This window comes from Solea solea, chromosome 15 (genome assembly GCF_958295425.1).
Source record: "Solea solea chromosome 15, fSolSol10.1, whole genome shotgun sequence".
In the NCBI taxonomy this organism is placed as follows: Eukaryota; Metazoa; Chordata; class Actinopteri; order Pleuronectiformes; family Soleidae; genus Solea; species Solea solea.
Window position 1 is genome coordinate 8053070 of NC_081148.1, and position 15494 is coordinate 8068563.

The window sequence follows — 15494 nt, forward strand, 5'->3', positions numbered from 1 at the left end:
TCCTTACATTGACAGTGCTGTAACTCAAGTGTAGTGCTTTACTTTCTGTTTGTTTAGTTGCTTTTTAGTTGTTTTACATCCTCTCACATACACAGCCTCACCTCTTGCACTCCTTGTTGACCATCTTCCTCCTGCTCTGTGTTCTTGCTTCTCATTCCTGCCTTTCTCCTCTCCTGTCCTCTCTAGAGGACAAGGGCGACTACTTGAAAGCCTGTCGTTAAAGTCCCACTTGTCCTTTCTCCTCTTGCCCCTGTCCTCCTATGAGATTCTTTAACAGAGTGACAGCATAACAGCTCCTCCTCCTCCTCCTCCTCCTCCTCCTCCTCCTTTCATGCTGTGTTGTTTAATCTTGTCAAAGGCCAGGTTCTCTCCTGTCTTCTTTCACCCCCCAGCTGCTCATCACATCCTTGACATCGTGCAGAACTTTCCTCCGTCTGCACCCCCTTTTGTCTTAATACATTAACGGTTTGCAATTATACTCCCCCTTCCTTCTTACTCGTTCCTTCTCTTCATCTGCCTCTTTTGATGGAACCTGAATCCACCAAACACGACAGGGTGGTCTCCTGCTCCTCCTCCTCACTCCCTTCTACATTGGTTGTTCTATCTTTTCTTCATTTTTCCTTGACCTCTGAAACCTCTCCTTGTGCCCTTGTTCCCCCTGCCACCTCCCATCACCTCTGTGACTCTACCAAATCATGACAAGGTGTGAAAAAGTACACACACAGACACACACACAACATTGTGTCAGCGCATGTGGACCAAGACGCATATGGACCGAGACAAAGATCTGGACACATCTCCCTGATAAACTGCTAAAAACACAACACATGTTTTCACTATATTTTGATGTGTTCAAGAAATTCAAACTTGGGCTTGAAACTGTTTCTAATTAAATAGAGAACTTAGAGAAAATTTCCTTTTTTTCTGTTTAAAGTGTATCTAGAAGTATACACTCACCTTGTAAGGTAAAAACAAAGTCACACTGGTCCCCGCAAAGATAGAAGAACATCGTCTACACAAACGTACAAACACAGACAGGGAGTGGAGCTAACAAGGATAGTGCAGGTCAGGCCCATATCACACAGGGTTTTTGTGGGATAGGCTCTTAATTGAACTCATTAAATCACAATTACATGATTTGTAAAGGCTGATATTTCTGCTTGTGTGTGAATCAAATTCCTTGTTAATTCAAAGGCAGCTTAAAGTGAACCATGAAGGACATGGGTTGGGTTTCAACAACTTGAGACTCACCTGTGTGCAGTATCTAAAACACACTACAGGTATACAGCACATGTTTTTTAATGTATGAACATCACTCGTGGCCATTTATAATCACGCTATACCACCACATATAAATATGATATAATAGAAGGTATAATTTAAAACATATCTCAAGGGTATAAAGGACAGGTAATTTTATGGTGCTTAGAGGGCCAAATGTATAATTTAGCAATTAGATATGAACAGTTTGCTGCAGCAGGAAAAAAAAAAAACAACACACAATGTCACACAGGCTTTAATTGTAGCTATTAGTTTTAGGCATGGGCATGAATAATCGATTATTCAATTATTCTTTGGATTATGAAAAGGTCAATCAGCTAATGTGAATATTCATGAGTATATAAAAAGATACATTATTAAGGGGACTGGGGATTTCATCTGTTTGTCCTGGTCACAGGGTGTAGTTTTGCTTTGTCAAGGTCTAAGTGCTAGAGGATATACAAGGCTATTGTAAGTTTTTATTTTTATTTACTTGTGTAAAGGACATTTTCTAGTATACACACTGCAGTGTAGTCCTCATGGAGACCAAAACCTGGACTTAATGAGGCAGAACATCAATTGTGAGGAACTATGGCAGTTGCTGGTCTGCTGGGAAGCGTGAGTGTGAGTGAATGTGTCCTGCGATGGACTGGCGACCTGTCCAGGGTGTGACTCCGCCTTCCACCCTATGTCAGGCTGGGATTGGCACCAGCAGCCCCACGACTACCATGTGGAGGATAAAGCAGTAGACAATGGATGGATGGGGTTACATAGAGGTTTCCAGTCCATGCTCTAGTAGAAAAAAAGCTGGATTTAATATCGACTCACTTGAGATCTAAACTGATGTTGGTTTGTTTTGGCTGCAGCTGCCTCTGGAAAGCTTTAGCTGCTTCTCTGCAGCTGAATGAGTGACTCGTGAGCCCCACGCTGCTCCTCAGCCGAGGTGAACAAATGACCAATGAGCTGGTGCAGACCCACAATGCACTGCATTATAATGAAAGGCAATTGCATGGGTAACCAAACCATGTCCCCCATGGAAAATCTGATCAGGGGCCATGATCTCTCTCCCTCTCTCCCTCTCACTCTCTCTTTGATCTCAGCAGTGAGTTGTTCAGGCTTTACTGTGAATTTCAATCACTGACACACACCATGTAGAAAAGGGGGAAGGGAGGAAGGGCTTTTATGGGAAATAGAGAGATTGGGATAATGAGGTGAGAGAGAAGTGGGAAGTATTTTCATTAATTCTACTGAAATTATTGAACGGTGCAAACTCAATTAAATGAATGAAGAACATGTTGAGGTATTAATACAAGACACTTCCAGGGAAGTGAAAATCATAAATCCCTGATTTGGATCAGTTTACTTCAACGGTTAATCATTTTTTAACCAGCACATAACCAAATGACAGACGGCCAGATGGAGTGCTGTCACCTTACACGAAGATGTAAAAATCCCACAATGCTTATCTCATGATATTTAACATAAATGACCAATTACTTTCCCAATAGAGCTGATGTAATCTCAGCATTTTTATACTAATGTCTAACGATTAAAACACAACCATGGCACATTCCTGCATTTTTGTTTGCATCCTCATTCACTTATCGTCTCTCATGACACCTTTTCACATGTCATGCAGTCAGACATTCATTCATGTCATTCACTTTTTTTTTTTCTTACTTGACTTCTTGAAAAGCAGCCACGTCTGACTGTCTCGCTGGACTGCTTTTGTAACACCGCTATGTGTCGTGGTTTTTTTCAGAGGAACAGCAGAAGGAAGAGGCGGAGGAAGAGGAGGGCCTGACGGGAAAAGACGAGGAGGAGCGCCGCATCGCCGACATGGGCCGTCCAATGCTGGGAGACCATGTCAAGCTGGAGATCATCATAGAGGAGTCATATGAGTTCAAGGTAAAGCAGGGAGTGTGTTTGTGATGGAGGGAGTAATTATAATCAGGTGGCAACCCGCTGTGACGTCACCCATAAGAATCTGAACCCCCTGTTTTTTGAAGCTTTGAGAGTCATGATCCGGCGTCATGTTAAAACATTGCAGCCAGAATTTCAGAGGTGTCACAGTCAACCAGATACCTATTGGACGATGCCAGCTGTCAAGCACACTGGTGTCCACTCATGTGCCGTGACTTGTTGTTTATTTTCTTCTAAATTGGAACATAATTTACAAAATCATCTGCTATTAAAGACCTGGAACTAGCACTTGAGAATGTAAAGTCCTATAGGAAAATGTTATAAATTCATTGAGAACTAGGCTCATTTTCCCATAGACTTTGTTTACACATCTTGACTTGTAAGCCGGGTTGCCCCCTGGTGGCTGTTTTATTCTTATTGACTTACTTCTCGATTGACTCCATCCATTTATTGCTGTACAGTCTATGATTATAATATTTGAACCCAGGAATGTCTACTCATATAAAGCCCTGTTTCCACTGGGGATAAAAAAGGGTAACATCTGCTGAGGCCTTTCCACACAAGAGGATAATTGGCCAGATTTTGGTCCTGATCTGGCCCAAATAATCCTGTAGTGTGAGGGGTTAAGAGACGTGATTTTCTCATTAAAACATTGAAAATTGGTTGCATCTGCTTTCAAATCCTCTCGTGTGGGGCAGGGCTAACATTTAGCTTTTGTCTGCATCCATTGGCGGGTCAAATGTCTCTCCAATATGCAGATTTGTATTGACTTTAGCTCTGATTGTTCGTATTAATTAATATAACACTTGGGTGAACATCGTAATTCGACTCTGCCAGTCTGTATCTTTTCTAGCACGACAGAATAATGCACGCCATTCAAGCAGCAATCGAAGATAATTCAGTTTTTAAAAAGGGGACTGAAGTTAAAGATAATAAAGTCTAACCACCGTGGCATTGTCAGTATACTCTCCATGGTGCTTTCTTCCGTTGTGTGTTTTGTTTATGGCACTTTTGTGACGTCAAACATGACTCACCGGAGGAAAAGAACAGATGAACTCCTCATCTGGCAATGGGAAAGGAAGAAGTGCCTTTTTTTAGTGGCTGTACCGTGATTAAATAACCTGCAAATAACGTCTGCATTTCTTATGGTGTTTCCATATATTTCAGTATTATAATAATACTTTTATTAAACGTAAAAAAATGTTTTTATTAATTAATATAATGTGTTAAATCCAGGATGGAAGCAAAACTAATTACCATCAAATCTAACCTCATTAAGGCCAATGTACATGATTATTTCACGTTTTTTTGGTTATATAGTTGCATAGGGTTCATACTGTCCACTGCTGCACCGACTAACTAAAGCTGCCAACGATCTACACACTTGTAATAAGCTTAAGACGGTCAACATCATGAATAACAAGTGTACCAACAAGGAAACATTACAAATATACAGCACACGCACACACACACACACACACACAAAGAAAACTCCACAAAACTAACTTTAATTTGTTGCTAATGTATCAACCTGACCACACAAATCGCCTCCATTATCACATATTATCCTCTCACACTCACCAGCCGTCTGATACATACTGGAAATAATTGTGTACGTCCTTTCCGCACTCTCCGTCTCCCACGCAGAATCTTTGGGCAAGCGTAGATTTACAGTAATTACCATCCATGTAACACTGTATGTGTGTGTGCGTGTGTGCATGTGAGTGTGTGTACGCGTGCATGTGTGTAATGCATGTTCCTTGCTGCCGCTCCACCTACATGCTCACTCTAGACAGACAGTTAATAACCAGTAATAGCTCGCCTCTTGAAAGGGTGCTATAGTTTGTCAAGTAGTTTTGTACTGTGTGTTGTGTGTGTGTGTGTGTGTGTCTGTGTTGAGCATGTGTGTGCGTGCATGCGTGCTCCTATAGTTCTTTCAAGTACGGCTCATTGGCAGTGGTGTATAATTGCATGAGGGTCTGACATAACAGTTTGAAGGAGAGAACGAAAAGTTGCCATTAATAGAAAAGAAAGTGGCGCTTTGAAGTTGAGCATTTCCCTGCAAAATGAATTTTTATTCAAACAATAAGGAAAAAAAGAAGAGTGTCACTGCAGTCTAAAAAATCTAATCTAATGTATTGATTATGTTACAAGTGCATCTCACTGCTCGTAAAAAGGCATCATTGATCACCAGTAGTAGCGGCATACTGATGATGATCGATGATGAGAAAATCAAAGTCTTGTGCAACACTGGTGCATCAAGTGTGTGTGTGATGTCCAGCGAGTTACATCTCAGTTTCATTTAACGCAGTCGCACCTTTTCGGGGTGAAGTCACGTTAATCATCAGCTTTACACTGATTCATGTGCAGTTGTGGCGCCTGGAAAATTCACCTGAATGCACCTTTTGTTCAGATGTTGTGAGCGAGACAGAGACAAATCTAGTGAGGTGTAAATTGTGGGACAATCACTGTCTCTCTCTCAGGCTCTCAGATTACATTTGTAGTGATGCTGTGGAAAAGTGATGGCCAATAGAGAGTGCAATGAAAAGGAAAGAAATGATCTGCACACTCTAGAGCTCCGATTCAAATGATGAAGTCATACAGAGGAACAAACCAATCATTTTTTTCTGAGTGTGAAACAGCAAAGGTGGATCATTAAGGAGACTGAATTGTATCTGACTGTACCCTGCCTTTGATATACATACAACAACTTAGAGAGGGTTTAATGGAAAGACGTTTGCTAAAGCAACAACAAATTCTTAATAATTTGTAAAACCTAAAGGAAAGGTCATGGTAAAAATAAAAAAACATAACAACGCACCATTAAATAAACACTTCACATACAATATGCAGATTAACGCTGCTTATGTGTTCTGATACGCTGCTGTTTTTACACCACTGAACTCTCATCCAATACAAATAGCCCACGTTCCCTCTGGAGTGCAGAGTGGTCAGTGTGTGTGTGGACGCTGCAGTGTTCATCAGTGTTGGAGATATTAGGAGAAGCAAAGGAAGGAAAGAGGGATTCTGGAGAATAGATCAACCGGACTATGGCAGTTAAATTGTATTTATTTTGTTTGTAGTGCACAAACCTTTCTACAGACATAAGAAATGTTTAAATGCGTAATTCAACTGTGCATCAGCGATTGTGATTTAAATGTTCCTCATCCTTCTCATCAATACAGTCTCACTAACAATACAGTCTCACTAACATGATAATAAAAATAGTCATATGCATGCATATCTGTGTGGTTATATAGATTACATTTCTTCCAAAGACAAAAACCATTTGCATTGACTCTGAAAGCGCAGCATGTTCCCTGCTATTATGCAACAAAGCACACACATCTCATTCTAAAAGTAAATGCAAAGTGGCTAATTTTCACAAATCAGTGAACTCACATCACAATAGAACACATTGAATAATCAGTGAACAGGTCTGTGTTGTCCTGTCTAACCACTGGTATTCATTTGTGCTTTGGCAGAACACAGTGGACAAGCTGATAAAGAAGACCAACCTGGCTCTGCTGGTTGGAACCAACAGCTGGAGAGACCAGTTCATCGAAGCCATCACTGTGAGCGCAGGTAAGGACAAGGGAGGTGTGTGTGTGTGTGCATGCGTGTGTGTGTGCGTGTGTGTGTTTGTGTGTCAACGCTTTACTCTGAAGTACACTGGCTTGCTTTGATGGTTTGGGCAGACAAACACTGACCAGATGGGACATTATGTTGGGAGCGATTGTGGAAGTGATTGTGTGTGTGTGTGTGTGTGTTTCAGTGTGTGTGTGTGTGTGCACTAAACTGGGGCAGATGAGAAAGATGGGATTATAAACGGTAATGTCTTGTCACTATCCAGGTCTTTTAATGGCCGAGATAATGTTCATGCTGCATGAAGAGGCAGAGTTTACATAGAGTGAGAGATAAGGAAACCTGCTCTCTGTGTGTGTGTGTGTGTGTGTGTGAGAGAGAGAGAGAGAGAGAGAGAGAGAGAGAGAGAGAGAGAGAGTATACATTATGCAAACAGATATTGACAGAAAAAAAATTTCAGCAGGCTCAGGTTCTTTTTCTGTTCTGTTTTTGAACTTGCAGTCACTTGTCCTCTAGAGGCAGGATTGTGCTACTGCAGCATGTTGCGTGCTCACTGTGCGGAATGACATATGTAAAGATGTGCCATTCGTAAACACTGCTTATGCTTGTGTGAACACCTGCCGGGTTACGTTTCATCATTACAAGGGCTGAACCATCACGGCAAAATATTAAATAAAAATACATATTGTGATTTGATTTGCAATCTTTTATTTATTGTGGTATAGATTTAAAACATGATGATATCGTGATACCAGTAAAATATTAACTACTGTCCTCAAATGGACAAGGACACAAACTTATCTAACAAGTATTATTTCTAACATTTATGTATTTTGTTTTTAAATTGGCACAGAATGGAATGATCAAAACCAGAGCAGTCGATTTGCCGCCTTTGCGATTTGCTCAGTGTGATGTTTCGAATCAATTTTGATTTGAATACAATAACTGTCTAACCATTCATCCTTACTACTGCAGTAGTTGTTACTATTATTATTAGTATTATTAGTAGTAGTAGTAGTATTATTCTCTACTACATTATTCATCTAAGTTGCCAATAATTGGTTATTTCTGCGTTTTTTCCGACAGTTCAAGCCGAGTACGATCAGGATTCAAACTGATGCATGCGTAACTTCCATGGTGCAGGAACAACACATTTATATTGGATAGGTGAAAATCACTGTTAAATCAGAGGAAGTAGACACAGGTAACACTTGCAAATTCACAGTTGAACCAACCAAATCTAATTTGCTGCTGCAGTCATCTTTGAAAATAGGTTTGTCAGTTGCTCACGCACTCTCGCACTTTCAAATAACTCTATCCTCAGTGTGTGTGTGTGAAGATTGTGCTTTAGGTAGCCAACCTGTCATTCTGCCTTTGTTGGCAAGCTGATTCCATTAATGAAAAAGCCTGTCTTCACTTTCTTATCTGGGATTAGCTTGTCTAGGCTGACAGGGTGCTGAGTGTGTGTTTGTATCCATGCATGCAGGCGCTGTGTTTGTGTGTGTGTGTGTGTGTGTGTGTGTGTGTGTGTGTGTGTGTGCTCTTGGAAGTAATAAAGGCAGTAAAAGAGCTATGAGGGCTAGTGTCCACTGAAGAGTAAGCCTTACTGCGAGACAACGTCTCACTTGTCTCTCACACACACACACACACACGCACACAAACACGTATAGCTTCATTATACAAAGATCACACAAGAGGTAAACACACCAGGGATTCACCATGATTCAAAACACTTTATTGCCTCAAATAATAAAATTGTAAGGGCACAACTGTAGAACACACACGTAACCAGTTAATCCCATGCCTAACCCTAACCAGTGGCCACCTTAAATCAGAAAAAAAGCAGGAGGCTTTTTCAAGGCATCTGCACCTGGAGCTGAGTGGATTTCACCTGGAAGAGTCTGAATGGATGATTACAGACTGAAGTGGCAGGTGATTGGGTGGCCACACATCCAGCATTAGTGTAACCTAGGAGCAGAATAGAACGTCTGTGTGTTAAAGGTAATTAGGAGTCCCCAACTAAGACAGCATGTAGAGACAGAAATGAGGTTTGTAGCTACAGGGAACTGGGATCAGTCCTGAATCAATTATGTGATCATCCCCACCAACGCTCCCTGTTTGGGTTTTACTACATGACATCAATACTCATTCACACACACAGCATGTTTGTAAGTGATTATTTGATCACTGCAGTGTTGTCTCCTTTGGCTAAATTAATTTGGCCACATTAGAACAATGCCCGGACGTGTGGCATCAAATAACTTTGTTGCAATGCCTGAAAAAACAAAAAAAAGCTCTTCTTCTGTTCAACATTAAATAGGAATTAGGTCTAATTACTCAACAAATTCATTTCATGTAATCTCTGTGGATTAAAAGTGTGAAAGAGTATAATATTTTATTTGATTTTAAAGCTTATTTGAACTTTGAGTCAACGAGAAAGAATGAAAGAACAATGTTTAAGCTATGTATAATTAAACTATTAATTATTAATCTTTTTGAGCCCATTACCTCTACATGAGGAGCAGGTCTTTGCCTACTGATGCCACCTTTTTTGCATCGCCTTGTTCTACAGTAGCCCAAAATCTCAGAAACACTTTACAGTACAATATTAATATTGTAGGGGTGTAATCATAAGTAACTGCCAATTGTTCCACTACACTGTAACAAACAAAATATGAAGTTGTAGTAAATGAGTTGTATTTCACTCTGCCACTGCTGCCTTCAGGTAAAGATTAAAGTCTATTTGACATGAGAAACATGGCTAAAGGGGCAGCATAACAATGTTACAACAACAATGATACAGACAGATCACAGCTGTTACACACTACACATGAAATGAACACAGTAAAATGTGACGGGTACAATCTTTTTTTTTGCTTTACCATTTCTTCCCTCCACTAAATGACCGAACAGTAAGGGAGGTCAACAATCAATTACGTCTCTAGTGGATTACAAATGTGTCAAACCCATGATTGAGGTGTGTAGGAGGACATGGTGGAGCCTGGCTGTGACATAAGGGCACACTAGGATCAAACCCGATCAGTTGAGAGTGGATAGATGGGAGCTGAAGATAAGCAAAGAAATAGTTTGAATTTAGGAGGAAAGAAATGAGACACAGGGTACATTAATGCTTAGATAAAAGACTGAAGGCCCCATTGAAGTTTGTGGTCTGAATAATAATTGTAAGGTCTTGACCTTCCCATGTAATGTGCCTTGAGATAATGTATGTTATGAATCACTCACTCACTCACTCATCTTTATCCTCCACATGAGGGTCGGGGGTGGGAGACAAACAGCTATTCACTATCACACTCATGGTCAATTTAGAGTGTCAGTGTTATGAATCAGTGTAACACAAACAAAAAAATTGAATTGAACTGAATCATAAAACTTCTCAAACAATAGGTTAGACCTGCTTAAAGGATTGAAGGACAGATAATTGGAAGACTGGGCAAAAATGATGCATCTTAAGGATGGCACTTCCACATGGGGCTGCGAGAATGCAGGTGCTCCTTCATCCTCCTCCTCCTCCTCCTCCTCCTCCTCCTCACACATGCCATAAATATTGTTGTGAGCCACACTGGAGTGAGACAGAGGGAGAAATATGTTATTTTCCACACTCCGGTCGAAATCCTCTCGCTGTGCTTCACTCACCCTGATACAGGAGACTCTACTCTACTCTCCTCGCGCGATGGTATAAATAGTGCTGCGTAATTCTATACCATGTGTTTGAAAACATATTGGTATAATCTAAATACTCTGCATATCGCCCCAAACTTAAGCATCCACGATACCACACACTCTACAATAAGCACGAAGGCAGACATGGTGTAAACTTGGCAGCTTGTCTTTTCAAAGACACTCTTCTGGCTTAAGGGCTTGAACAAGACCAGAGCTTTTGTCACTGATACTGTGGTGGATTTAACAGACACTGATAAGCTCAGCTCACTATAATCTTTACTCTCCGTCCGTCTCGCTCTCCTTCCTGGCTCTCACTCGCCTGCATCGATGTCTTGATTGAAATCAAGATTTAAAATATCCCTTGCTTTTGACCGGAGACATTTTAGAGTCTCTCATTGTCTCTTATCTGCACCTTCCCATCTGAAATAGATCTTATACTTCAGGGATACATTCAAGATCACCGTGCTTGAAGGCTCCAGAAATATTTCAGCCTCGTATGTGGCTTATCAGTTTATGCCATGAGAGGACATTTATACAGGTCACCACGCCATAACACTAATTTGGCACACACACGTACACACACACGTACACACACATGCCACACAAAAAGCTGCAGAGGCCGTGGCATTCATCTCGAAAAAAGAGGGGACGTGAATTTAGCCCGCCCTCTGAAATGTCACTGTGTGTGTGTGTGTGTGCGTGTGTGTGCTGCTTATGTGTTTTCTGTGTTTGTTTGGCGTGGCTTGTGTCACAATTGTCCCCAGATAAGCCGACACAGAGAGGCGCCGGGACATTCTGTGTGTTTGTCAGTGTTTAGTTTAGCACAAACGTGACCTTATCGAACATGGACAAGTCGCAGTTTAATGAGCAGCTTGATGGTGTTGAATTATTAATGGGTGTATTGTCATTTACATGCAATTCTCTTAAGATCGTCAAGCGCCCGTTTCCATTGTTTGTGGTGATAATGTTCACATGGAAACCGATAATCTGACGACTGATCTTGTTCTGAATTAGACATTATTCAGATGATGATGTTTACGTAACACTCCTCATATTCAGATTATGGCTCATACCTGTGACTGCTGCTGTGAAAACTGCAATATGATATATAATATACTTAGCTTCACTAATTTTCTATATTCAGGACCCGAGCACTGACAGTGGTGAGTTCTTCTAGGAATCTCCCAAAAGGATCGCATTTTTTCAGGCCCCAAACTTTGGTGAAAATGGATGAAAATTGGCACACAAAAAAAAAGTGGTACAAAACGGCTCAATAGGGCCCCCCAAAGGCAAAACCAAGTTGCGCCAAATTCCACGACACTTGGTGGGAACATGTTAAAGCCCAAGACGAACAAAAAAGTCGTTTGGAACCATGGTCTCAACACAACAGGAAGTGAGCCATTTAAGTGACACATCAAAGATCAAATGTTATCAAAAGGTATCACAGATTAAAAAGGGCGTGGCCCCGACAGCCAATCGGGACGAAACAGGAAGTGCCCTGTAACGTCGCCATACATTGACCGTTTGACACAAAAGACCGACCCTGAACACGTCTATGAACATGAACTTGACCCAACAGGAAGTCGGCCATTTTGAATTCAGCCCCAAATTTGACACGAAACAGGAAGTGACCTGTCACTTTGCTGAAAAAGAACCAATCTGCTCGACGCGTCACACATGAGATAAGAGGCCCGGCCAGAAAATATCAGCGTATGAAAACTGAGTCAAGGTCATGGCGCCATCTGCTGGCAGGGCAGTGGCTGCAAGGGCCCACGCAGTGCTGCTTGCAACTATAATTATGTTTATGGCTATATGGATCTGCCACAACAGTGAAACCAGTTACTGATCTTAGTGTTGATGGATTATGATTGGTGAACATGTCTATATAATTTGGCTAAGATTAGAATCCTCCATGAGTCTTAACCTAATTATTGCACATAATGTTATTGTGGTTTATTACAGTGACTTATGCGAATAATTATCATCTGGTCGTCTGGTTCATATCAGAATATTGCTGCCCATGTAAACAAGGTTAATGTTTTCTTCCGTATGAGGTATATTATTCAATTATTATTATTATTATTTTAATAATATTATTATCAACAGACACTTAATATATGTTGTTATAGTAGTTTTGGTGTCACATTAATGAAGATTCTTAGTTAACAGCCAACAGATTCAACAGTTTCTTAGTTAAAAGCAACATCCTGAAAGAGAACAGGCTCAAACAAATGAGGAACAACAACATAGAGAGAGGGGGAGAAAAAAAATCAATGGAAAAGAAATCAAGTGAGAGAGAGAGGGAGAGAGAAAGAGGGATTGTTAGGACAGAGAGTGAAGGGAAAAACGTGAAGAAAAGAGAACGAGATTGATGTTCAACCACGCCACACTCCACTGCCCTGTAATTACTGAGACCTCACCGCGCTTTTCATCACCTGCTCCTCTGTTTGTGTATGTGCCTTATTTATGGATGTATATCTGTGTGTTAGTGATTGTTACTCTGTGTGTGTGTGTGTGTGTGTGTGTGTGTGTGTCCACCTGGGGGTAGTGTAGGTATTCAAGGGAAACTCATTGAAAGAAGAAAATAAGAAGAACGAGCCTTGCAGAATGGAGAATGCGGCTATTTTCTCCTGCATTCTCTTCTGCTATATTAACTAATTAAGGTTATGAAGACACTTCATTTAACTTTATGATGAGCTTTTGTGTCTTTTGTGTCAGTTGTTGACCAAAATGTGTGAGCAAAAATCACTCTTTTCTTTCAGCTGCCATTGTTCTCTCTGCCAATGCTGTGCACTAACCAATTTGATTTGCATGCTGTGGCTGCACAACAACAGAGAATGATGGACTTGCTAAATGGCTGGTTATTTAATTGATTTGTTGAGTGTTTTGACAAACGGCGGACTGACTGACTCATCTGCTGTTTGTGACAATTGCTCTTATGAAACATCTGAAAAGAGCAAAGATAAAATGTAAAAGTCTGAGTGTGCGTGTGTGCGTGCGTGTGTGCGTTTCTATGGTTGCGAGGAAAAATTGTGGCTCAAAACTATTCATGTTAGGTTAGGTTCGTCCACTCTAATATTAAACAAGCTTTTTCCGAATGAAGACTTGCTTTTATGGTAAGTGTTGGAATTAGGTTTAGGTTGAGAGAGGGGTTGCGGTTAGGCATTAATGTGTGATGATGAAGTCACAGTCAGGGTAAAGGACTAAAAAAATGCATTTTATGTATCAATGAGTGTCCTCACAACTACAGGAAGACAGGAAAAATGGAAGATGAATATAAATTTAAGCATGTCAGCATGAGTTCTGACACACACAAACACAATCTTTCACAGAGCTGTCATGGTAACGCTCGAGTCCTTGCTTGTTAGTTAAAAATGAGGCAGGTTTTTGCAGGAACATCATGAGAAACTGGTGAAGTGTAAGATTCACTGTACAGTGGAGAGAATGCTTTTTTTTCCACAGGACAGAAGACGCTTTGAAGTTCATGGACATGTCTTCAGAAGCGCAGGGCGGTGTCAGAGGGTTGTTAAAAGACCCAGCACGGCCTGGAAATTTGACAACCACAGCGCCCATTTCTGTGACTCAAATGTAATCATCAGTGTCACAAATAAACACTAACGAGAGTCACAACATGTGGCCACGTTTGAAGACGCGCGGATGAATGACAGGCTGCGTTTCTCTACTCTGTGTGTGATTTTCCCCACAGTCAGTGAATATGTGATGTTCTGTAAATGACTCTGGGTAAGTTTAGGCTTCATCAGTGAATGAACTAGTTATGGTTAAGGTGAGAGAAGAGGGTTAGGTCGTCCAAATGAATGAAAGTCAACGCAGTGTCCTCTGTGGGTATGTTGTCATATGGCTATCTTTGTGAGGACCAAAAAACTTAACCATAGGGAGGACATTTTGGCTGGTGCTCACATTCTGTCACCCCTTAAAATGGCTTTTTGAGGGACACAATCAGGTTACAAGTGGGTTTAGGTTAGGGTTAGGCATTTAGTTGTGATGGTTAAGGTTAGGGTAAGGGGCTGTGGGTTAAGTGTCTGACATTCAGTACATCTGTGACATTTAAGTGAAATTCCAGTTCAGCATTTATGGTTTAAAACGAGATGGAGCATTATTACGTCACATTCAGTCAAAATGTTAACTACTATACTCTAATGCAAGGGTGAGAACTCGACGGTTGTGGGTTCAATTCCCGGCTCTGCTAGTCTACATGACGATGTGACCTTGAGCAAGACACTAAACCCCATATTGTGTGCGAATGGGTATTTAAAACGCACTGCACATGCACTGTATGAACGTATGTGTGTGTGTGTATGATTTTATTTTTTGACAATTGTTGGTTTGACCATATGACTTTCAAAGATAAGTGTGTGTGTGTGTGTGTTTTTCTGTATCCTGTATCACTTGACCAGCGGCCTGTAGAGAAGAGCCACAGTCCATCTCTGCTCTGAGCTATGAGAGCACAGAATTGTTGCAGCTCAGTGAGCAGCAAGAGATAACGCACACTGGAGAGCAAGAGAGAGTATGGATATATGTGTGTGTGTGAGATAAGATATGACTTTCATATGCTCTGTCAGTAGCTATCGCATTAGCACGAGATTGTAGCTTATGAAAAACTGACATGTGCATACTTAATTGTGTTTTTTTTGTGTATATTTTGACGGTGTAGATTTAATTATTTATTTGTCACTTCACTTTTTTTCCTGTGTTTATTTTGACCCCATGAGACCAGCCCCTTCTCGATTGAAACTAATGAGACACAAATAATAAAGAAAGAATAGTCTGTCACAAAAACAAACAAGCAAGTGATGACACTGGTGACAGAATGATAGTGATAGGAAGAAACTCACAGATTTAGTTACATAAAGGCCTCCTGTTCATAGATGATAAGTTTCTGGGAAAGAAGAAGAATAAATAATTACTTAATTAAAGATAACCACTTAATCAGTGTAACGCACAACTGAGCATGGCAATAGAGAAAGTGTGCAAATTAGACATTTACCTTTGAGAGGTCTTTTGACAGTCATTATCATACCAAGTCA

General features: G+C 40.8%; 1 protein-coding gene across 2 annotated transcripts in view; it reads left to right on the top strand.

The window, feature by feature from the left end:
- Window positions 1–15494, top strand: part of slc8a1b (solute carrier family 8 member 1b) — a 122898-nt gene that overhangs the window by 93281 nt on the left and 14123 nt on the right. For both annotated transcript variants that reach the window (XM_058651423.1, XM_058651422.1), the window contains exons 6-7: window positions 3023–3168; window positions 6669–6768. In XM_058651423.1, coding sequence (XP_058507406.1) covers window positions 3023–3168; window positions 6669–6768 — 246 coding nt within the window. The remainder of the gene's footprint in view (window positions 1–3022; window positions 3169–6668; window positions 6769–15494) is intronic.